The 25,272-nt window shown below is 43.4% G+C and overlaps 2 protein-coding genes across 4 annotated transcripts in view; one reads left to right on the top strand and one right to left on the bottom strand.

Moving 5' to 3' along the window:
- Window positions 1-25,272, bottom strand: part of RTKN2 (rhotekin 2) — a 254,071-nt gene that overhangs the window by 42,526 nt on the left and 186,273 nt on the right. The window lies entirely within an intron of this gene.
- On the top strand, window positions 1,933-4,672 carry LOC137536692 (uncharacterized). The gene is made up of 3 exons (XM_068258923.1): window positions 1,933-2,127; window positions 3,614-3,776; window positions 4,138-4,672. Exons 1-3 carry the CDS (start codon window positions 1,953-1,955, stop codon window positions 4,670-4,672), a joined length of 873 nt encoding a protein of 290 aa, XP_068115024.1. The 5' UTR covers window positions 1,933-1,952.

Here is a 25,272-nt window from a genome sequence, read left to right as displayed (position 1 = left end):
GCCTGATTGGCTGCCATGTGTCTGCTGACTGTGATGTAGAAGGTCAAAGTTTAGCCCAATGATGTAGTATAGGGGGTGGGTCGAACTCGCTAAGTGTTCGCGGTTCACTGCAAAATCGAACCAGCTAAATTTGCGCGAACAAGTTCTCCAGCGAACCATTTGGGCCATCTCTATCTCTGTATTCCAAAGCTTATTCTACAGAGGCAGTGTGATGTCAATAGAGAGATATTGTGACCATTTAGACATACATTTATGTACAATTGGATTATTTAGAGAAGGAGTAGTAAGAATGCGATATATTATGAAAATGAGATGTAGTGGAGTATGACCATTAGCACATAGCATCTCATAGGGAGTAGGCGTCTGAAAAAGCGATGGGCCATGGAGTGTGTAACTATCAGCAAATTCTCCATTTTGTTCATAGAGCATTAAAGATGACAATTTAAATCGAGACTTAGCTTGTTCCACTGGGTACATAGTTTTAAAGGGTTGATTAAGTGTCTTGATTGAAAAACCTCTGCCCTGGACCATTGTGTCACATAGTATGATGTGGAACGGTTTGCTATGTAGGATGAAACAATAAGTTAATCAATGTAGAAGTTTAAGATGCTAGACCATATTTTAAAGTTACAATAGGACCAAATGCTTCTGGTATAGTGCATCGTTTTCAATAAAGGTGCATGAACTGGGGTTTTTCGAGATGTATTAATCACTTAACCGAACAACCCTTTTATTTTAATAATTTTTGCTTACAATCCAAGCTGACATTTGTAGGGTCTCAGGATTGTGATAAAACGTTCTACCCTGGCTCAATAAATTTTTAAAGATTGGCAGATGAAGTGGTTCTTTTATTGCTATAAGCTGTAAGATTGGAAACCAACAACATCTCCTCGGCCACCAAGGTACTACTAGAATTACCAAAGCTTTCTCCTTTGGCAATCTTGGCCAGTATCTCTTGCATCAACTTGACCGGTGGAAACATACAGCAGCTCTCCCGTCCAGGGAATTGTGAAAAGACAATTTGTAACTACAATTCTGAAGTCTGCTCCCACCAGACTGAGTGCCACACATCTTCACTAGGCTTAGACATTCTGGGTTTGTTGAAACCTCCAGAACCTCTACCTCTGCCTCTAGAGAATGTTCATCATACTCTAGAAAGAGACTGGCCTCCGCTACCTCTTGCAAAAAAAAAGAAAGAAAAGAAAATGGATTTGGGATGAAAAAAAAAAAAAAAACACGTTGCTGCAACTTTTTTTTTTTATCAAGTGTTTTCCCTTCTCACCTAACCTGGTAAACACATTCTAAATCTTTACCAAAAAGACATCGCCTTCAAAGGGCAAAGCGCATAAAATTTGTTTTGACATAATGTCCACTTCTGAGATCTTTAACCAGATTGCACGCCTAGTTGTGTTTGAGTGCCAAAAAAAAGCCACTGCCTTGCTAATGAGAGGAATAGCCAACAGAATGTTTTCATGAGGAACTCCCTCAAAGGGAACCTAAACTGAGAAGGATATGGATTTTTCCTTTTAAATTAATACCAGTTGGCTGACTCTCCTGCTGATCCTGTGTCTCTCAGGGCTCGTTTCCACTATCGCGAATCCGCATGCGTCCAACGCATGCGGATTCGCACATGTCATGTAAGTGGATGGGCCTGTTTCCACTTCTGCGTTGGCGTTGTGCGTTTTTCGTAGCGGTGGAAAAACGCTCAAAAGAGGCAACGATTTCGCCTGCGTGTGGAATGCATGCGATTCGCATGCGATTCGCATGTAATGTATTTGATAGGGATTTCGCATGCGGTTACTACATGCGAATTTGTATGCGAATTCGCATACGAAAACGCGTACAATAAAGTTTCCCATTCAATTTTTTTTTTTTCCCCTTTTGTACAATTACCCACAAGCAAGGCCTTCTTTCCTGCTTCCTGTGTCTGTATTTCAAAGCGACTGGCAGCCATGGAATACACTATTGAGAGCCTGGTATCCTTGGTACATGCTAATCCTTTTATATATGATAAAAGGCTGCCAGGCTATAAGGACAAAGCACTTATTAAGAGGACATGGCACAACATAGCAGAGGAATTCACTCCGGATTGGGAGGACTTGTCATCGTCAAAGAAAAAGTTGGAAGGTGAGTGGTGATCTGTGCACTTGTAATATGTTTTGTGTGTATTGTGATAGCTTTATATGAGTAATGGGCCATAATGTGAATGACAGGTGCTTGGCTCGTGGTTTCCACAGGCCACTGTACTGTCACACTGTAGATCGTACCCTGGGGGTAACATTCCCCCCTCCCCCCCAATTGTAGGGGACTCATGTAGTGGAATAACATAGATGTGCCTGGAAAATAGATTATGAAGTGCAACAACAGCACAACCCAGCGGTTCTGCAGTCGATAAGTGGGGGGATGATCACGCAGCACGTGTGGCGCACGTTGGCTAACCAATACACGCACTTCCGCCAGATGTCATGTATGCCTACCATTTGTGCGGTGGGGTTACAGTTAGTATACGTAGATAGGTTGATGTCATTACTGGTGAAATGTGCCTTAATGTAACGTCTAAGTACCCCAGCACCAAGAAGCATGATGTATATGAATATGTTAGTGTTAGTGCTTTCACTCAATCAGTCAAACACATTGTTATGTTTGCACATTTTATTAGTAGAAAGCCAGAAAAAAATGCATGTAGGTCTACAATCTCCCAGCTCTGTTTTGGAAGAAATGCGACATACAGTCGCGATTTCTGAGTGCCTCATTCGTGTGCTGACCTCCACTCCAAGTGATGCCACTTAGCGGTGGAACCTCAAGTGCATTCACTTCATCCACCGAGATTCCTTCTTTGTCTATCACGACATTGTGAAGGATGCATGCAGCTTTCACCACAGACACCGCATTTTCCACTTTCAACTGGATAGCTGTATGCAGCACCCTCCATTTGTTAGCCAAAATGCCAAAACTACATTCCACCACTCGTCTGGCCATACTTAACCGGTAATTAAAATGTCTTGTCCGGTCATTCAAGCGAGTGGCTGAGTATGGGCGCATTACATGTCGGGATAAAGCAAACGCCTCATCACCCACAAAGGTGTAGGGGTAAGCAGGATTGTTGGTCCCAGGCCATGGACTTGGTGGCGGCAAGTCCAGCGTGCCATTCTCCATGCGATAGCACAAGTTGGTGTTCCTGAAGATCTGGGAATCACTTGCTGTTCCGTATGCACCAACGTCGATGTACAGAAATTTGTAATCGGCATCAGCAACTGCCATAAGGACAATGGAAAATTTTTTTTTATAATTGAAATACTGACTACCGCTGTGTGGTGGCTGCACGAGTCTGATATGTTTGCCATCCACTGCTCCAATGCAATTTGGAAACCGACACTTTGCCCAAAACTTAGTTGAAACCTCCTCCCAACGTTGGCGGTTAGGGACGGGCATAAAAGTGGCATGAAGTTCTCGCCAGATTACCAGACACGTGTCCTTCACAATGTTTGAAATTGTAGTTTTTCCCAAGCGGTAGGCGAAATGCAATGATGCAAATGATTGGCCAGTGGCCAAAAACCTATGGAGAAAAAGGAATGTACCATTAATGTTCTGTTTTGTTATCTTTTCTCTACAGTAAAATTCTATATGAATAAGTGGAGATCCGTAAGGGACACTTACAAAAAAGAATTGACGAAACTAAGGAAATTGGAGAAAAGTGGGAGTGCTGCTCCAGCTCCACCCACCTACAAGAACTTTGAATTGTTGTCCTTTCTGCGTACCATATATGAACCACGAAGGTAAAATTACATTTCATATTTCGATTGGTTGCCTACTCCAACCATTTAACCACGATCATTAACAACACACATACATTTGACAATGGCACACACTGTGAGATATATAGTATGGCTGAGGGAGGCCTAACAGCTGCTTAGCTCGTACCTAACATTTTAATCATGCATGAAAGCACCGTTTGCTGTACAACAAAAACATGTGCGAGGGCTAGGTCAACCATACTCTGTACCCCCATGTGTATGTCAATGCCCATTCCACGTTGATATGTGTTGCCATGGATGCTGGATAATTACATAATGTACAGATCTGTTGCCACATATACTCAATCATACATTGGGATCTGTTGTTTCTTTTGTTTTTCAGAACAGAGGATAGTTTTTCCACTTCAACTAATGTGGAGGCCGACAGCGACAGTACTTGTGCTTCTGCCAACAGCAACTCAGATGCTGGGGACAATGTTTCAGAGGTGCCATCCACTCATACAAGTGGGAGTGCTCACTCCTCACTTACCACTGTGAGACCGCGGACAAGACCAGCAACTCGACCAAAAAGAGTTAGGCCTGCCGTAGTGGACGAGGAGGAGAATGTACATTTGGCACAAATGAACAAAACTTACCAAGAAATTTTGGAACACTTCAAATCAAACCGTGAGCGACAAAGGTCACCCGAGGAGAATGTGGCCTACAAAATCACAGACTCAATGGTGCCTTACCTAATGGACATTGACCCACGTTACTATGCCGATGTACATGGGGAATTCATTGATGCAGCTAAAAAATATCTAGCAAAAACACGGCAAGACCGTGATGGCAACCAGGGTAATAAGCAGGGGTCCAACTTAGAGGGTAGTAGTTTGAGTTCCCAATCAGGGTACATACCAAGAGTGCTGGCCGTCTGATAAGTCGATGCCAGTTCATAGGTCAGAGCCGCAACACTCATGGATACAGCAAGGGCAAGCGTACAGTAGCATGCCTCCCTCACAGATGCATTCAATGGGGCGGCCACACAGAGAAACATCATCTACCTCTCGGACGGGAGCAGATGTGGGCGAAATGTATCATAGGAACCCCACTCAAATTCCCGAAACACGTTCATATCATAATTTAGATAGGCCTTCAGCACCCTGTGCTTCACAAACCACAGAATTCTCGATGACGAGATTCATGTTTGATTATGATGCTACGGAGTAATTACCACATTTTTCTTATTTGCTTTTGTTCGTCTCATTATGTAGTTGGGAATTGCATTATGCACAGTCCGTTGAGTGCACTACAGAGGCATGTACCGAAGCCATCATACAAACTTTCAGTTAAAAATGTTTTGTGTTGTAAAGATTCAAAAGGTAAAGTATTACAGGACCAGAGTGAATGTCCGTATATGTAGTTTGGTTATCATGATTTTGTGAAGTCAGACAGTGATTGATTTGCCATCACATGCAAAGAAAACACCCATCACTATCATGGCTGCCTTTACTACAAACATATTGTGCAAACAAATCTGCATGCTACAATTTACAATCTGTGAAGCTGCTGCTCCTGGCAGCAGATCTCCCCCTATACATTTCCCCAAGGTGGGGCAGGGTTCTCTTTGCTGCGCTGCACAGCATCCTACCATCCCGCACCGCATGTCTACATCCCAGCGTACAAGATCCTTCCTGTGTCACTCCTTTCTTGCAACTTCATGGTCAGCAGAGTGACACCGAAAGTATACTGCACTGTGGGATGTGGCCAAGTGGTGCGGCATTGTAGCACACAGTGCAGGTTAGAAAATAAAATCAGGAGGCACAGAAAAATAGTGAACACTACTGTTAGAAAAGTACTGTCTGTATTGTTTGCCTCATGGCTGTGTGGACGTACATAGCGATTGAGCTGTAGGTGCGGCCATGCCGCCTTTCCTCTGTTATATGACGATTGTGCCGATTAAAGTGGCCCATTGACAACGCATCTCACAGACTCTGTCTGTCTGTATTACGGCACAGTCATGTGAGGGGATCTGAAGCCTATTTCATTGCCTCCCTTCCCTGTGTATTACAGTGACTTACATCGCAACACTGGGTCAGGAGGCAATGAAAGGGGCTCCTGAGACGCTCATATGCCTAAGCCATAATAAATAAGCGCACAGTATACATCCGGGGATCACAAAGAAAGGAGGTTGTGGAGCCGAAGTCGATAGATGATGTTCACATTGGAACATCAGCCTCTGCTCCTTGCGTGGCTGCAAAATGTTTTTCCTTCAGTAGTTAAAGTGTATGTATCTGCTTATGTGAGGAAAAACATGCACATGTGTTCAAGCACCATTGGTGTAGCAGTACACTTCTCTTGCTGGCCCTTTCATGAGAGGACTGTAAGTTTAAAATTTAACACCCAGTCAACATAAGCAATGAATAATGCAGTCTGAAAAGCAGATGCAGATATGTTGAGTACACTTTGTATTATGCTTTATGTGTTTGTGTTGGTTTACAAAGCTTGACAATGTGACCAAAATGGAACTATTTCCAACATGTTGTGCTACTTGCAAGTGTTTGTTTGATTAAAAATTACAACACAAGATAGCACTTACTATTATTTAATACGTTATCTAAACATTATATTAAAAAAAATTTATGTTTTAATGTTGCCTGTGTCCTTTGTTCACCATCTAAAGTCATATAAAGTAACCAGTCCTTGCCAACTGCTGGGTGGTCCCTCCACGTGGCCAAAGCCTCTCCACCTTAACTGCTGCATTGATGATGTTAGTGGAAGTGAAGACAGAGAGGCTTTTGCGACATGCATGGACAAAATAGCGGATGGTAAGGACGACCATTTAACAATGTGGCAATGACATAAATGTAAGAGGGCGCTTTCTCACCTTAACGTAAGCAGAAGTCTCTCCTCCGGGATCACAGCATTACGGTACCAGGTATTCTGCCTCCGTAAATGTGCGCCCAAGGTCTGCAGCAGGTAATCAAAACTGGGCAAAATAAAAAAAACAAAAATTTTAAATACTTTTCAGCATTTTCCATTAATGAACAAATTAAGATACATTTTCTACTTACATGCTAGTACTCATCCGTGTATAGTTGAAAAACTTCACCGGGTGACTACGGATATCCTCATAAAGGAGCGTAAACTGTCCTTTTAGAGGCCTCTCCACCACCAGAGGATGCACCCAAAAGCGGTGTCTCCTACGAGGTTGCCTCCTCCTCCTCCGCATCCTCTCCATAAAAAATTGCAAATTGTTCATCATAGACAAAAGCACAAGATCCTCCAAATCCGACATTCTCCTAACTCCTCAAACCACAACCGACTAAAACTCCCACACCAAACACACGTGGCAACACCTTTTATAGGAATGTGTAAGGCCAATCCTTTTCCTGTGATGACAACTTCCTTCTACAGAATCACAGGCATTGAAAGTGTTAAAAACGCTTCTTAATGTTCGCATGCGAATTCGCATGCGAATTCGCATGAAATTACGCATGCGATTTCGCAACACTGATACGAATTCGCATTCCTCCAAATATTACAAACGCGTGCAAATTCGCAACGCAACAGTGGAAACAAGCCCTAATACTTTTAGCCACAGCCTCTCAACAAGTGTTAGGGCTTGTTTCCACTGTTGCGTTGCGAATTTGCACGCGTTTGTAATATTTGGAGGAATGCGAATTCGCATCAGTGTTGCGAAATCGCATGCGTAATTTCATGCGAATTCGCATGCGAATTCGCATGCGAACATTAAGAAGCGTTTTTAACACTTTCAATGCCTGTGATTCTGTAGAAGGAAGTTGTCATCACAGGAAAAGGATTGGCCTTACACATTCCTATAAAAGGTGTTGCCACGTGTGTTTGGTGTGGGAGTTTTAGTCGGTTGTGGTTTGAGGAGTTAGGAGAATGTCGGATTTGGAGGATCTTGTGCTTTTGTCTATGATGAACAATTTGCAATTTTTTATGGAGAGGATGCGGAGGAGGAGGAGGCAACCTCGTAGGAGACACCGCTTTTGGGTGCATCCTCTGGTGGTGGAGAGGCCTCTAAAAGGACAGTTTACGCTCCTTTATGAGGATATCCGTAGTCACCCGGTGAAGTTTTTCAACTATACACGGATGAGTACTAGCACGTAAGTAGAAAATGTATCTTAATTTGTTCATTAATGGAAAATGCTGAAAAGTATTTAAAATTTTTGTTTTTTTTATTTTGCCCAGTTTTGATTACCTGCTGCAGACCTTGGGCGCACATTTACGGAGGCAGAATACCTGGTACCGTAATGCTGTGATCCCGGAGGAGAGACTTCTGCTTACGTTAAGGTGAGAAGGCGCCCTCTTACATTTATGTCATTGCCACATTGTTAAATGGTCGTCCTTACCATCCGCTATTTTGTCCATGCATGTCGCAAAAGCCTCTCTGTCTTCACTTCCACTAACATCATCAATGCAGCAGTTAAGGTGGAGAGGCTTTGGCCACGTGGAGGGACCACCCAGCAGTTGGCAAGGACTGGTTACTTTATATGACTTTAGATGGTGAACAAAGGACACAGGCAACATTAAAACATAAATTTTTTTTAATATAATGTTTAGATAACGTATTAAATAATAGTAAGTGCTATCTTGTGTTGTAATTTTTAATCAAACAAACACTTGCAAGTAGCACAACATGTTGGAAATAGTTCCATTTTGGTCACATTGTCAAGCTTTGTAAACCAACACAAACACATAAAGCATAATACAAAGTGTACTCAACATATCTGCATCTGCTTTTCAGACTGCATTATTCATTGCTTATGTTGACTGGGTGTTAAATTTTAAACTTACAGTCCTCTCATGAAAGGGCCAGCAAGAGAAGTGTACTGCTACACCAATGGTGCTTGAACACATGTGCATGTTTTTCCTCACATAAGCAGATACATACACTTTAACTACTGAAGGAAAAACATTTTGCAGCCACGCAAGGAGCAGAGGCTGATGTTCCAATGTGAACATCATCTATCGACTTCGGCTCCACAACCTCCTTTCTTTGTGATCCCCGGATGTATACTGTGCGCTTATTTATTATGGCTTAGGCATATGAGCGTCTCAGGAGCCCCTTTCATTGCCTCCTGACCCAGTGTTGCGATGTAAGTCACTGTAATACACAGGGAAGGGAGGCAATGAAATAGGCTTCAGATCCCCTCACATGACTGTGCCGTAATACAGACAGACAGAGTCTGTGAGATGCGTTGTCAATGGGCCACTTTAATCGGCACAATCGTCATATAACAGAGGAAAGGCGGCATGGCCGCACCTACAGCTCAATCGCTATGTACGTCCACACAGCCATGAGGCAAACAATACAGACAGTACTTTTCTAACAGTAGTGTTCACTATTTTTCTGTGCCTCCTGATTTTATTTTCTAACCTGCACTGTGTGCTACAATGCCGCACCACTTGGCCACATCCCACAGTGCAGTATACTTTCGGTGTCACTCTGCTGACCATGAAGTTGCAAGAAAGGAGTGACACAGGAAGGATCTTGTACGCTGGGATGTAGACATGCGGTGCGGGATGGTAGGATGCTGTGCAGCGCAGCAAAGAGAACCCTGCCCCACCTTGGGGAAATGTATAGGGGGAGATCTGCTGCCAGGAGCAGCAGCTTCACAGATTGTAAATTGTAGCATGCAGATTTGTTTGCACAATATGTTTGTAGTAAAGGCAGCCATGATAGTGATGGGTGTTTTCTTTGCATGTGATGGCAAATCAATCACTGTCTGACTTCACAAAATCATGATAACCAAACTACATATACGGACATTCACTCTGGTCCTGTAATACTTTACCTTTTGAATCTTTACAACACAAAACATTTTTAACTGAAAGTTTGTATGATGGCTTCGGTACATGCCTCTGTAGTGCACTCAACGGACTGTGCATAATGCAATTCCCAACTACATAATGAGACGAACAAAAGCAAATAAGAAAAATGTGGTAATTACTCCGTAGCATCATAATCAAACATGAATCTCGTCATCGAGAATTCTGTGGTTTGTGAAGCACAGGGTGCTGAAGGCCTATCTAAATTATGATATGAACGTGTTTCGGGAATTTGAGTGGGGTTCCTATGATACATTTCGCCCACATCTGCTCCCGTCCGAGAGGTAGATGATGTTTCTCTGTGTGGCCGCCCCATTGAATGCATCTGTGAGGGAGGCATGCTACTGTACGCTTGCCCTTGCTGTATCCATGAGTGTTGCGGCTCTGACCTATGAACTGGCATCGACTTATCAGACGGCCAGCACTCTTGGTATGTACCCTGATTGGGAACTCGAAAACTACTACCCTCTAAGTTGGACCCCTGCTTATTACCCTGGTTGCCATCACGGTCTTGCCGTGTTTTTGCTAGATATTTTTTAGCTGCATCAATGAATTCCCCATGTACATCGGCATAGTAACGTGGGTCAATGTCCATTAGGTAAGGCACCATTGAGTCTGTGATTTTGTAGGCCACATTCTCCTCGGGTGACCTTTGTCGCTCACGGTTTGATTTGAAGTGTTCCAAAATTTCTTGGTAAGTTTTGTTCATTTGTGCCAAATGTACATTCTCCTCCTCGTCCACTACGGCAGGCCTAACTCTTTTTGGTCGAGTTGCTGGTCTAGTCCGCGGTCTCACAGTGGTAAGTGAGGAGTGAGCACTCCCACTTGTATGAGTGGATGGCACCTCTGAAACATTGTCCCCAGCATCTGAGTTGCTGTTGGCAGAAGCACAAGTACTGTCGCTGTCGGCCTCCACATTAGTTGAAATGGAAAAACTATCCTCTGTTCTGAAAAACAAAAGAAACAACAGATCCCAATGTATGATTGAGTATATGTGGCAACAGATCTGTACATTATGTAATTATCCAGCATCCATGGCAACACATATCTACGTGGAATGGGCATTGACATACACATGGGGGTACAGAGTATGGTTGACCTAGCCCTCGCACATGTTTTTGTTGTACAGCAAACGGTGCTTTCATGCATGATTAAAATGTTAGGTACGAGCTAAGCAGCTGTTAGGCCTCCCTCAGCCATACTATATATCTCACAGTGTGTGCCATTGTCAAATGTATGTGTGTTGTTAATGATCGTGGTTAAATGGTTGGAGTAGGCAACCAATCGAAATATGAAATGTAACTTTACCTTCGTGGTTCATATATGGTACGCAGAAAGGACAACAATTCAAAGTTCTTGTAGGTGGGTGGAGCTGGAGCAGCACTCCCACTTTTCTCCAATTTCCTTAGTTTCGTCAATTCTTTTTTGTAAGTGTCCCTTACGGATCTCCACTTATTCATATAGAATTTTACTGTAGAGAAAAGATAACAAAACAGAACATTAATGGTACATTCCTTTTTCTCCATAGGTTTTTGGCCACTGGCCAATCATTTGCATCATTGCATTTCGCCTACCGCTTGGGAAAAACTACAATTTCAAACATTGTGAAGGACACGTGTCTGGTAATCTGGCGAGAACTTCATGCCACTTTTATGCCCGTCCCTAACCGCCAACGTTGGGAGGAGGTTTCAACTAAGTTTTGGGCAAAGTGTCGGTTTCCAAATTGCATTGGAGCAGTGGATGGCAAACATATCAGACTCGTGCAGCCACCACACAGCGGTAGTCAGTATTTCAATTATAAAAAATTTTTTTCCATTGTCCTTATGGCAGTTGCTGATGCCGATTACAAATTTCTGTACATCGACGTTGGTGCATACGGAACAGCAAGTGATTCCCAGATCTTCAGGAACACCAACTTGTGCTATCGCATGGAGAATGGCACGCTGGACTTGCCGCCACCAAGTCCATGGCCTGGGACCAACAATCCTGCTTACCCCTACACCTTTGTGGGTGATGAGGCGTTTGCTTTATCCCGACATGTAATGCGCCCATACTCAGCCACTCGCTTGAATGACCGGACAAGACATTTTAATTACCGGTTAAGTATGGCCAGACGAGTGGTGGAATGTAGTTTTGGCATTTTGGCTAACAAATGGAGGGTGCTGCATACAGCTATCCAGTTGAAAGTGGAAAATGCGGTGTCTGTGGTGAAAGCTGCATGCATCCTTCACAATGTCGTGATAGACAAAGAAGGAATCTCGGTGGATGAAGTGAATGCACTTGAGGTTCCACCGCTAAGTGGCATCACTTGGAGTGGAGGTCAGCACACGAATGAGGCACTCAGAAATCGCGACTGTATGTCGCATTTCTTCCAAAACAGAGCTGGGAGATTGTAGACCTACATGCATTTTTTTCTGGCTTTCTACTAATAAAATGTGCAAACATAACAATGTGTTTGACTGATTGAGTGAAAGCACTAACACTAACATATTCATATACATCATGCTTCTTGGTGCTGGGGTACTTAGACGTTACATTAAGGCACATTTCACCAGTAATGACATCAACCTATCTACGTATACTAACTGTAACCCCACCGCACAAATGGTAGGCATACATGACATCTGGCGGAAGTGCGTGTATTGGTTAGCCAACGTGCGCCACACGTGCTGCGTGATCATCCCCCCACTTATCGACTGCAGAACCGCTGGGTTGTGCTGTTGTTGCACTTCATAATCTATTTTCCAGGCACATCTATGTTATTCCACTACATGAGTCCCCTACAATTGGGGGGGGAGGGGGGAATGTTACCCCCAGGGTACGATCTACAGTGTGACAGTACAGTGGCCTGTGGAAACCACGAGCCAAGCACCTGTCATTCACATTATGGCCCATTACTCATATAAAGCTATCACAATACACACAAAACATATTACAAGTGCACAGATCACCACTCACCTTCCAACTTTTTCTTTGACGATGACAAGTCCTCCCAATCCGGAGTGAATTCCTCTGCTATGTTGTGCCATGTCCTCTTAATAAGTGCTTTGTCCTTATAGCCTGGCAGCCTTTTATCATATATAAAAGGATTAGCATGTACCAAGGATACCAGGCTCTCAATAGTGTATTCCATGGCTGCCAGTCGCTTTGAAATACAGACACAGGAAGCAGGAAAGAAGGCCTTGCTTGTGGGTAATTGTACAAAAGGGGAAAAAAAAAAATTGAATGGGAAACTTTATTGTACGCGTTTTCGTATGCGAATTCGCATACAAATTCGCATGTAGTAACCGCATGCGAAATCCCTATCAAATACATTACATGCGAATCGCATGCGAATCGCATGCATTCCACACGCAGGCGAAATCGTTGCCTCTTTTGAGCGTTTTTCCACCGCTACAAAAAACGCACAACGCCAACGCAGAAGTGGAAACAGGCCCATCCACTTACATGACATGTGCGAATCCGCATGCGTTGGACGCATGCGGATTCGCGATAGTGGAAACGAGCCCTTATGCTACGTACACACATGCGACAACGATCGTTCGTTGAGAACGACGAACGAGCTTTTAATTGATGAAAGAACGACCTGAGTAAAGTTAGTTTTTAAATGTGTGTAACGATCTGATCGTTAGAACAAACATTACATCAGGTAAAGCAACTATTGCGCCTGCGCATAAAAATGAGAAGTTTCAGGGAGAAATAGTGAAATGCGCATGTCAAGCCTAGTAGGAACGACCGTTTCCAACGATGTACTACTTTTGCAAACAACCGTCGTTGGTTAAAATCCGCCGAGACAGAACTTTCTTTTGTAGCGATTTGGCTCGTTCGTCGTTTGCCTTAATAGTCGGTGGTTCGTTTTTTGTAACGATCGTCGTTGGTAAAGATCGGGGAACGATCGTTACAAACGACTATAGTCGCATGTGTGTACGCACCTTAAGGATCTCTCCTGTAGCATATTCTGTCCGTTGCAGTGGAGCTGCATCCATTGGCTGATGCCTGCATTGGCTGATGCCTGCATAAGGGTCCATTCACACTAGAGCGTTTTGCCGCAATTTCGACAAAACGCTCAAACGGTAGCGCTTTTTAAAATCGCTAGTGTAATGAAACCCTATGGGCCCGTTCTTACTTGGGCGATTTGCGCTAATCGCCGCAAAAGCGCCCAAAAACGCGAAACACAAACACGCTGCCTGCACCATTTTCAGGCGATTCCCCGGCGATCGCGTTTCAGTGCTATAGAAGCGCTAAACGTGATCGCGGCAAAGTCGCCGCAGTGTTCAGTGATTTTTCCATTTGAAATCGGGGAAAAATCGCTCCTGCAAAATGTTTTGAAAACGCAAGTGTGAATGGGCCCTTAGTCTGCCTCCCATTTCATACCCCGCCCGTCATAGTGGTCAGTACGCTGATCTGCTGGGCACCTTGTTACTCTGTATAGTTCTGTTATTGTAGTTCTATGCAACCTTATTACTTGTGCTTTAGCTAGTTCTTGATAAATATATATGCAGACTTGCTAATATATATTTATCCGTTAGTTGAGCCGTTTGTTATTTTTTTTTTATTATTGTGTATTGCCTAGTTCCATGCTTGATGGACGTTCGCTGCATCCCCGGTGGGTCAGTGAAGTCCATTATCCAGATAGCTTGGATTCTGCCATCACCACGTTGGTGACTGGTAGTATTCCTGCTACTCTAGTTTCTGGGAACGTAACTATAGGTTGTAGTTGCTATTAGTTACGTTCTATCCTGTAGTCTTGCCTGTGTGGATGCTTGTTGGTGATTGTTGTTAGCCTGCTTGCTCTGCTTCTGTGGAAGTGACTGAGCTGCAGTTGCTACTAGTTACGCTCCAATCTATAGTCCTGTCTTGTACCTGTCTGAATACTTGCTATCGCTAAGGCAGAACAGTGCGAACTAAGGCAGCGCAACATCGCACTGCGCTGCCATTGTGTTTTATTTGTAGCGATATCGGAAGCCCAGAGCTGCAGTTCCTCTGGGCAGCCTGTGTAACATCTTCCATTATCCAGCTCTTAGCCTTGTTGTGCTGGGTGGTCAGAAAGTATGACCCCCCAGCATTACAACAAGCATGCAGATCAGGTGCTCTGACTGAAGTCAGACTAGATTAGCTGCATGCTTGTTTCAGGTGTGTGATTCAGCCACTACTGCAGATAAAGAGATCAGCAGGACTGACAAGCAACTGGTATTGTTTAAAAGGAAACAACCCTATCCCTCACAGTTAACCAAATGCTCTTTTACACCTTCCAGCCGCGTACATTTGAATACGGCGCTGGTAGACTTGGGCGCAGGATCCAGCTGTTAAATGGCTGGTCCTGCTTCTGCACAAGTCCGGGGCGTTTTAATTACTATTCCCCCTCCAGGCCGACATGGATAGTGGGGGAATGAAATAATTCGGCTTCCAGCGATTGCTGGAGGCCGAATTATTGTGTTTTTTAAGCAACTTCGGCTCCGTCTTCTGACGGAGCCGACCTTCCTCACTGAGCGCCGCTATAGACTGATTCCCATTACAGTCTATGGCGGCGCTGGCTGCGCCCAAATCTAGCAGCGCTGAAAAGCACTGCTCCGCTTCCAGCCATGACATCAGATTTCTAGCCATACAGATGGATGCCACTTTAGGATTGAAACAAAAAGTAGTTGCTTCCCAAGCCCTCTTAATAAAAAAAATTCTTTTTTTTGTCCATTGTATCCTTTAATAGACCTGTGTCTTAAATTAACCTCTTGAGGACTGCAGGGCTAAACCCCCCTAGTGACCAGGCAATTTTTTGTAAAATGGGCCACTGCAGCTTTAAGGTCAAGCTGCAGGGCCGCACAACACAGCACACAAGTGATTCCACCCCCCCCCCCCCTTTTCTCCCCACCAACAGAGCTCTCTGTTGGTGGGGTCTGATCGCTCCCCCCATGTTTATTTTTTTGGTACTTATACGTTAGCCGGGCGCATCCGGCAGGTGGCGCTGTTGATGTTAATTCCAATCATAATTACTTCAGGTTAACCTGTGAATGTAAACGCCGGATGCGCCCGGCTTAACAGATCAAGCCACCGGCTTGCTTCGTGTCTCGCTCTTCTCCCCCTCTTGCCCTCTCTCCTATAGAACACTGGGGAGGGGACATGCGTGTTCCCCCAGAGTCGTTCGTCGCAATGCCGCGACGAACGACTCTGGGGGGACACACATGTCCCCTCCCCAAGGCTCATACGAGAGAGGGCAAGAGGGGGAGGAGAGCGAGACACGAAGCAAGCCGGCGGCTTGATCTGTTAAGCCGGGCGCATCCGGCGTTTACATTCACAGATTTACCTGAAGTAATTATGATTGGAATTAACATCAACAGCGCCACCTGCCGGATTTTTTTATATAATAAATATCTTCGTTTTTTTTTTTTAAAAGCTTGTTACTTTAAACCCCTTCCCTCCCTCCCTCCCCACAGGCAGCCAATTACGGCGATCGGCTGTCATAGGCTTCTGCCTATGAGAGCCAATCGCTCTCTTGTCCCCCAGGGGGACAGCCGTGTCACACGGCTGTCCCCAGTGCAGCGCTGCTGCTGATCGCAGCGCTGCACCTTGTAAATAGACGGCGATCACTCCATCTAACAGTCTCCTGAGCGGCAATAGCCGCTCGGAGACTGAAGGCAGAGCTCCGCCCCCCCAAGCAGGAGATCTCCTGCAAAACAGAGCCCCAGGACTTTACGCCAATTGGCGTTAGGCGGTCCTGGGCCTGCCGCCACGGCCACGCCCTTCGGCGTGACGCGGTCGGCAAGAGGTTAAAGTTCTGCATCTTTTGAATATTGAGAAAGCGCATCCACTTTTGGACATTTGACCCAGCGAGCCTCATCCTCCTCAGAGAATGAAAATAGTTGTTTAAAATAATTAGGAATAAAGGCCTAAGCTCAGGATCTTTCCATAGCTCGACAATATCTTTCAGTGAGGAATTAACTGAAAAAGATCTGTTTGGTTGAATCCCTTATAGATCTTGTCCTGAGTAGACCATGCGGGTTCAGATACTTGAATAGGTTTATTTTCATAAATAGCTCTTAGTAATTCTGGTGCGTCTTCGGCTGAAAATAAATTTCTCTGACCCCTTGAAGTTCTTCTTCTATGACATAACCATATTTCTGCTCTACCTCTCCTAGGGATTCCTGGTCAAAAACTTCTGATCTCTCACCCAGAGGCTAGGAACACAGCAGAAACGCTAGTGTTGTGGAAAACGCAGCGTTTTTGCAGCTAAAGGAAGTCAATGGGCCGCATATAAAAAAACGCATATGCGTTTTGTATGCATTTTCAAACATGCGTTTTTAAAAACGCTGGTTTTGTTGCATAATTTTCATAAACTCATAAAAAACGCACATAATGAAAGTCAATGTATTGCGTTTTGTATGCATTTTTCATGCGTTTGTATATATTTTTAAATAGTTTTGTGATGCATTTCCGCTTCCTGTTGTCTTCTTAGCGATTTGCATAAAATGCATGTAAAACGCACACAAAACGCATATGCCTTTTGTATATGCAAACTGCAAACTCATAAAAACGCACACAAAACGATGGAAAGATGCATATGCGGTAAAAAATGCACTAAAAACGCACACAAAAAAGCGCACACGGCCTAAAACTCAACCTTTCACACACAGCCATGTGTGCACCCAGCCAGAGAAATCTCAGGATTTTCTACTTTTACCTCCGAATTCTTGGCAACAGGCCCCTTAGGCACGGATTCAACCATAGTAGTATGAAAAGTCTTAAGTGTTTCACTGTTTCTCAAACCTGTACTCATGACTCCCCAGCGGTGCATGTTTTGCAGGCAACCTCACCAATGCACAGGTGGGATAATTAGTGTCTTAGCTACATTGAATTCACTTAGATGAGACACTAATTACCACACCTGTGCATAGGGGAGGTTGCCTGCAAAACATACACCGTCATGAGGACAGGTTTGAGAAACACTGTATTACGCAATTCCCTTGTTAGTACTTCAACCAGATTAACAATAGATGTATTATCACTGGTAAGAGTAACATATCTGGCAAATTCCGCTAGTTCAACTTAAAGGAAGCTTTTTATCAAAATATTTCATCTTCTGGACTTATCGTCATGTTTAACTGGTGTGACTGACTTACCAGAAGCCAACTGGCCCGAATATTTAACACCAGACTTTTAGACACTCCCTGAAGAAACCCTCTTCATTCACATTTCCCTTCATTTTAGGTTTGGCAGAGCTTGTATCTTTCTCTGGATTTTTATTTTTTCTAGTATTTTTTTCAGACTCCATCTGACCTCATGAGCCAATACTTCAAAACACCAAGTCAGTAACCTCATGCCAGTACCACCTGTCGCCTTCACTACTGAACAGGTACCGATCTTGCCAGTGCAGGGAAATATCTACTGTATACAAGCCAGGGTCCCGCCAGAACCACTAGGCATTATACAAAAATAAAATGGGAGCAGCTCTAGCCTGTGCACCTGGGTGGTCCGCAAAGCGCAACAAAACTAAGGCGTTAGTGAGAGGGAGGTCCTATTTAAAGCTTTCTGGCTTGGATTTGCATAGGGGGCCATGCATGGGACTTCCCTTTTCTGGCCATCTTGAGGGACGATAGAAACGTATGCTTTACCGCAAATGTAAACTTGCACATTGTCCAATATCGCACAGCATGCCTCCAGATATACTGATGGATTTCACAGCACTGCTTACATGCAAGTGTGAACGTACCATTATAGTATAATTGCATAACATTAGCAATGATTAAATTGTCGATGCAGTGCACTGCAACACCTTACTGTGAATGTAGACTTATGCAGGCTGCCAACAATTAGCAAAATGCACATAACTATGCATTTTAAAAACCAAGGGAGCTTCACCAGCACAAAACTAATATCTAAAATATTAAGGTCAGTAACAAAATTTTGACACGTTGACACACTCAAAGGAGCTCACAATCGAACGCCTCTTCCATAGTCAAGGTTCATTTTGGGTAAAAAAAAAAAAAAGTTAAAGGACCACTATTGTAGAACAATACAACCAAAAATTAAGAGAAAGCAAGCTGTAGGAAGAGTTAGGGTTAATAGTTTAAAAAATAAATCACTCCTGTTGTTTACATTAACCTCCCTGGCTGTAATCCCGAGCTACGCTCGTGCTAGCCGCCGGGAGCTCTATGTAGAGTAAAGTGTGCAGCCGGCATTTTTACTCACCTCCCAGGGGATCCAGACATCAGTAGCCATTCCCCTTCCTGTCCTCGGAGGCTCTGAATCACTCTGGTGAGATCACGGTCATTGATCTAACCAAAGTGTTACAGCGCCACCTGGAGGACAGATAAAATTGCAGCGCTGGAGCCCAGGGAGGTAAGCGAGAGCAGGGGCTGCTGCTGGCGTTCTGGCAGCATGATTTTTTTCATGATTGTAGGGTCTGAAACCTTTTAAAAAGACCCTAAAATCATACCACCAGGGGGGTTAACATGACATTCTGCATGAGATGCAGTTACCAACGGACTTCTGGGATGCTTCACTGCCTGCCGCGGGGAGCACAATTAATCATCCTTTTAATGCAAGAAAAGATTACCCTCTCCTTGAGCAGATAGTCGTTGGACCATCCCAACATCATATTCAGTTTCCAAGCATGGGAGTAAAACCACCATCTGCTTTCCTGAAGAGATAAAGAAACCTAGCAGCTGAAGGATCCCTCTCCAGTTCCAGACAGGCACAGCGGTCATTCAGCTGCTATGATATGTTTCTGCATCTCTTCAGGAAAGCAGATGGCAGTTACTACTGTGCTTGTGGGAGCTGTATATGTCATTGGGATGGTCCAATGACCATCAGCCCAAAGAGAGGGGAATCTTTTCTTGCATCAAATGTATGATTAATTGCTCCCCATGGCAGGCAATAAAGTGTTCCAGAAGTCAGTCGGTACCAGTCTGTCTCATGTAGAATGTCATGTTAATCTAAACAGCAGGAGTGATTTGATTTTTAAAATTCTGCAATAGTGGGCCTTTCACATTATGTTTTGGGGATGCTGGAAGTAGCCAGAGTGCATGGATGAAACCCACATGACAGGAACTCAATCATTGGTTCCTCTTTTTTCTTTGGGGGGGGGGTAAATTGTCTGTAGAGAAAGCCTCTTCAACATTCCAATAGCAAGGCATAGAATTATCCTTGCCTAAAAACAGTGTACAGTAGGCACAATGCACAGAATTCTATAAATTGGAGCCATTAGAATGATTAATCAAACTGTAATGCTGGGAATACACGGGTCGATCCGGCGGCCGATTGCCGGATCGACCCCAAAGGATCGATTACCGCTCGTCCCCGCCCGCGCTCCTTATCAGCTGCTCGAATCCCCGCCATTGTCCGCCGGCGGGGGTCGAGCAGCGTGATCGGACCAGCTGAATATTATCAGCTGGCCGGATCAGCTGCTCGATACATGGTACAGAAACATACCGTGTATCCCCAGCATTAGGCCACAGAACAAGAATCACTAGCTTGGTCTTCAACACACCAGATTAAAAAAATTAAATAAAATACAAAAAAAACCCAAAAAAACAACAACATTTTTTGGGGTAATTTAAAACTATAGATTCTCTATAAAAGTTTTCAACATTATACAATGCTTCTTTAATAGATTCTCAATAGAGAATCTTCTTAAGTTAACAGAACTGAAAAGATTGCTTGCAAGATAGGCTGCTGAGCTAGATTTATGTTACTAACATAAAACACCTGTCTTATTAATTTTATCTCCCTAGACCTTTAATAATAACTTCAGCATTCATGTAGTTTTTTTAAAGCAGAAATGTAATATAGTATAGCTGGTAAGGCTTGTTGACAAAGTAATTTAAAAATTCCTCTCTTAGAAAAGAGATGGCAAAACATCAATTCGGAAAGCCAAAGTCAGCAATGTTCAATAGACGACGCCAACAAAAATGTACACTGCAAATATCAAAGTTGGTTTATTATTCTAGTCATGGTTTAAGATCATTTTTCTTTTATTTAATATGGGACGCTTCTTGGATGCATTTACTACACTGCCTTTTCCCAGCTTCATGAAATGCCCCATTTGCATTTATAAAATGATTCAACAAATAGAAAAATCTAAAAACATATAAATAGCTGAGAATTTATTAGAGATTGTTTTGTTATTCCTTGGCATTGCATAGCCCAAGTCTTTATTGATTTGCCAAATTATTTTAGTTTATGAATGCCAGCCATGTATTTTGAGTAAATCTATGATGAATGCATAAAAATAATAAATAAAACGTTACCAAAAGAAACCTGTAAAATAATACTTATTTGACTTTAAATGGGATTTCTAGTAAAACGTAATTGAGAAATCTTCAGCAACATGTCAGCTTCCAAATGCTCTTCGATATCTATGTCTGGAGGAAGCATTTATCCTTATTTGAACTAGGGTCATCTCCATGCTTTTCAGAAAATTGCATCGCATCATCAAGATCTTTACCTCCAAGCCAAACATCTTGATTCTTTTTGCTTTATTGACATATAATATTTACAAGAGTTCTATGGCACCAGATGCTACAAAATATTAAAATGTCTTCAGGCACCTTCACCATATGTGGAGTCGAGTTGTTACATAAACGAACTTGAACCAAAACATTTAGAAGGCAGGTTTTTAACACTAAATTTGGCTTATGGTTACCTTGTCAAGGCAATTAATAATGTAATCACCAATTTTATATTTGTGATTGTTGAAATTGTAGAGCTTAGAGACATTTTCACAGTAAAGCACAAAGAAATCACGTTTCTGAGATTCAATTTTGCATTCCAATTCAAAAAAATAATAAAAAAAAAAAGGTTCTGTGCCAATTTCCCTTTCCAATCAGAAGGAAAATGGGAAAGATAACTGAAGTGAGAGGGACTTGAAGACTGCCATAGTTATTTCCTTTTAAACAATACCAGTGCAGTAGTGTCTGGATTACACACCTGAAATAAGCATGTGGCTAATCTTGTCAGAACTTTGTCAGTCGTTCCCACAGTCTGTCCCACTGATCCTCTGCCTCTAATACTTGTAGCCATTAACCCTGAACAAGCATGCAAATCAGATGTTTGAAGTCTGACTGGATTAGCTGCATGCTTGTTTCAGGTGGGCGGTTCAGACACTATTAAAGCATGAAAGATCTGTCTGGTCTCCCTATGACCCGAATTGCCCCGCTGCAGTCCATCATGAATGCGGCAGCCAGAATTATCCACTCCTCCCATCGCTCCACCACAGCGGCTACCCTCTGTGAATCCCTCCACTGGCTTCCTATCCAGTCCTAAATCAGATTCAAGATACTGTGTCTGACCTACAAATCTGTCCACAAAACCTGTCCTACCTACATTTCTGATCTTACTCAGAGGTACACACCTAGATGCTCACTCCACTCCTTCAATGACCTTCGCCTGACCCCCCCCCCCCCCCCATCACCCAGCCCTATGCACGCCTCCAGGACTTCTCAAGAGCTGCTCCTACAATATGGAACTTCCTGCCCCCACCCATTAAGGCAGCCCCCTCCTTCAACACCTTCAAGAAGGCCCTCAAAACTCACCTTTTCACTCTGGCCTACCACCCCTCACTAGTACTCTAAACACGGAGCGGACCTCTGGTCCCCTACCTTTCGTGTTCCTACCTCTCCTAGATTGTAAGCCTTCGAGCAGGGTCCTCCTTTTGTGTCCTACCTAGTCATGCACCTCCATTACTGTGCACCCATGCTATGCATTTGAGTGAACACAACTTGCCTAATCTCCATTCTTCCATTTAGTGACTGACTAAGTTTTGCCTTGTACTCGTACTGTGCTGTGTGATCTGGTTTTTCTTGTATTCCTGTATTGTCGGATTGCTGTATGTAACCCTTAAATATTGTCTCTAACCTTAACTAATGTCCAGTGCTGCGTAATATGTTGGCACTTTATAAATACAATAAATAAATAACGGCATTTTATTCCGTTTTTTTGTACCAATCAGTGATCTGCAATGAACATTCTACAAATAAAAGCAATAAAAAGGTGGAAAATGTAAACCAGCATGTACTAAATTAAATTATTTTCTAAGAATCCTGACTTTATGGCAGATCAAGGCTATTTGCAGCGGCACTGGCAACTTAACGTGTGAAAATATAACTGCACTTTGCTTGGGGATACAGATGTTATTAGTGATACAAAACACATCTTTGTAGTTAAACTTGGCAGTGACATATTCTGATATTGATGCTTATTGGAATCCTTAGATGGATTGAGATGCAAGCAATTTGTAAACTCGATAGGATTTTCACAGTTAGGCAGAAGTAACTCTTGGTTAAAGGCTATCACACGCAAGGAAATGCTGGACGGTGTTTAATATCTCATACATAACTATTTAGGGTTGGTTCACATGGATGCTTGTCGGCGTTTACCGCTAAGCGTCCGGGACTCGTCGGCTAAACGTTCCTATTCAAGTGAATGGGAGGATTTAGCATTGCGCGGTTACCGGCGATTGCGCAAACGCGGTGCTCCAATCCTGATTTACTGCGTTACTACTTCAGATCCACCGCCACGTCTTCATGTCCCCTTGCGGGGATTACATCCGTCGATCGCGTTGGGACGCCCATGATCGCCGCAGGAATCCCGCCGCCGCCTCCGAACTTGACGCAGAACAGAAGGTCGGAGGACGCCACCAAGCATCCGTGTGAACCGGCCCTAAAAGGTTGTGAACATTGCAGCAAAGTTACATTTATTCCCTGTGGTTACAGTGACCTTATCAGAGTAATGGGAGAGGCCACACCTAAAGTCTTGCACTGCCTGGTGTTACTTGACCAGATGAGAAAGGATCACATGGTATAAATACATTCATAAAGAACCATTTTGCAGATTTTCAGAGTAAAAAAGCTGAAATCGGGTGCAGCAGGTTTAAATGTCCTGCTATAGAATTAACCCCCAGTTTCGATGAGAGTTGTATTTAAAATAAAAAACATTAAAGTGGACCTAAACTCAGAACTTCCTCTCTGCTCCAAAAAATAAGCAACAGCATAAGAACATTTAAATAAAACATTTTGTTATTGATATGCAAAGATGGGGTTAACATCCTGTGTTTACCAATTACCTGCTCTGCCAAGGCAGTCAGCTGACACAGCTGAGAGATCAAATTACAGTTGTGATTAGTCACAGATGAGGGGGAATTAGACAGGCTAAACGCTCTAAATACATAAAGGGTGCATTACTATGGTGTTTTCCTTCTGTCCTGTGCAAGAGTTCAAGTCCACTTTAAAAAGGTTTAAATATACCAATGTGCTCAAGTCAAATACGGGACATTTGCATTTAATGGGAATGAATTTGTTTAACAGCAGAAAGTAAAATCCCCATATTTTCTGGCGTATAAAAGACAAACCCCCAACATTTCCAGTTAAAATATAGAGTTTGGGATATACTCGCCGTGTAAGACTACCCCTCTTCCAACGCACACCGAATAAAAAATAAATAAATCATATACTGGTGCTGTACAATGTGGTACCCAGTATATAGGCGATTGACTGGTTGGATTGGTCAACTCTCCCTCTCCCTGAAGAATAGATTGCGTTGTGCCCATAAAACACGCCTTCCGGCCCGCCCTTGTATCCTAATGTTCCTCCTTCTCTGCCTCCCTGATCTCGCACATGTGCGCTTGCACCGCTTCACTACAGTCCTCAGCAGCGAGATTCTATAGGCCAGTGATGGCTAACCTTGGGACTCCAGCTGTGGTGGAACTACAAGTCCCATGAGGCATTGCAATACTCTGACAGCTCTAAGCATAACTCTGGGAGGCAAATGCATGATGGGATTTGTAATTTTGTCACAGCTGGAGTGCCAAGGGTAGCCATCACTGCTATAGGCAGTAGGATAGGGCCTATCACCCAGTACCAATGACACCTGGCGTATAAGACAATCCATGACTTTTCAGAAGATTTTTCAATGAATACTAAATATTACACATAATATAAGCAACGTAAAGCCAAATGGTGGTGCTCAAAACAATCCAGAATGAAAACAATCAATGGCCATTTATAGCCGCTGTGAGATCAGGAACACTGCTGAGTTAAGCCTGGTACACACTTTCAATTAGGATTAGCCAATCACTGATACTAAGAAAGTTTACCTACATAGTCTGCTCCTATTATTCAATATCTGTTGACCTTCATACTACATGGAGGTGGGAAAATGGGTCAGTGATTGGCCAATGATAATTGCAAGTGTGTAGCAGGCTTTATGAGTAATCCAATTTGATGCCTCTTGATTTATGTCAGTATGCAAACAGGTGGCCAGCAACTTTAGGTGTTTATATTTGTCCATGTGAATTACGCATGCTTTTATCTGCACATCCGATTCGAAGCTTTGTGTATTTTTGATTTTTGTCTTCGAGTAACCAAGCAGCTCGGGGTGACCCAAAACCACTGAGAAAGTATAGGGGACTAAAAGAGACCAAAAAGCCCTCCTACTAAAAAACAATGCTTAGTGTGATTTGCCGTCTTAAAACAGAAGGTACGTGCCATAATTCAGCTTTAAGTGAACATCTGTGGTTACCCACAATGCACCGCTACTGAATATGCAAATTATCTCGTTATGCCCCTGTAGCCAGGCTTGCATCCAGAACCCCAGGTGTATAGCAAGCCTATAGCTTTAGCTCTATACAAGTTGCATATTTGCATGCAAGCCAGCAATACTGGCATCTCAATGACCATCTTTATCCAGCAAT

Source organism: Hyperolius riggenbachi, chromosome 10, assembly GCF_040937935.1.
Source record: "Hyperolius riggenbachi isolate aHypRig1 chromosome 10, aHypRig1.pri, whole genome shotgun sequence".
NCBI classification, from domain to species: Eukaryota; Metazoa; Chordata; class Amphibia; order Anura; family Hyperoliidae; genus Hyperolius; species Hyperolius riggenbachi.
The sequence above is the reverse complement of the archived record's forward strand: the minus strand, read 5'-3'. Positions and strand labels throughout refer to the sequence as shown.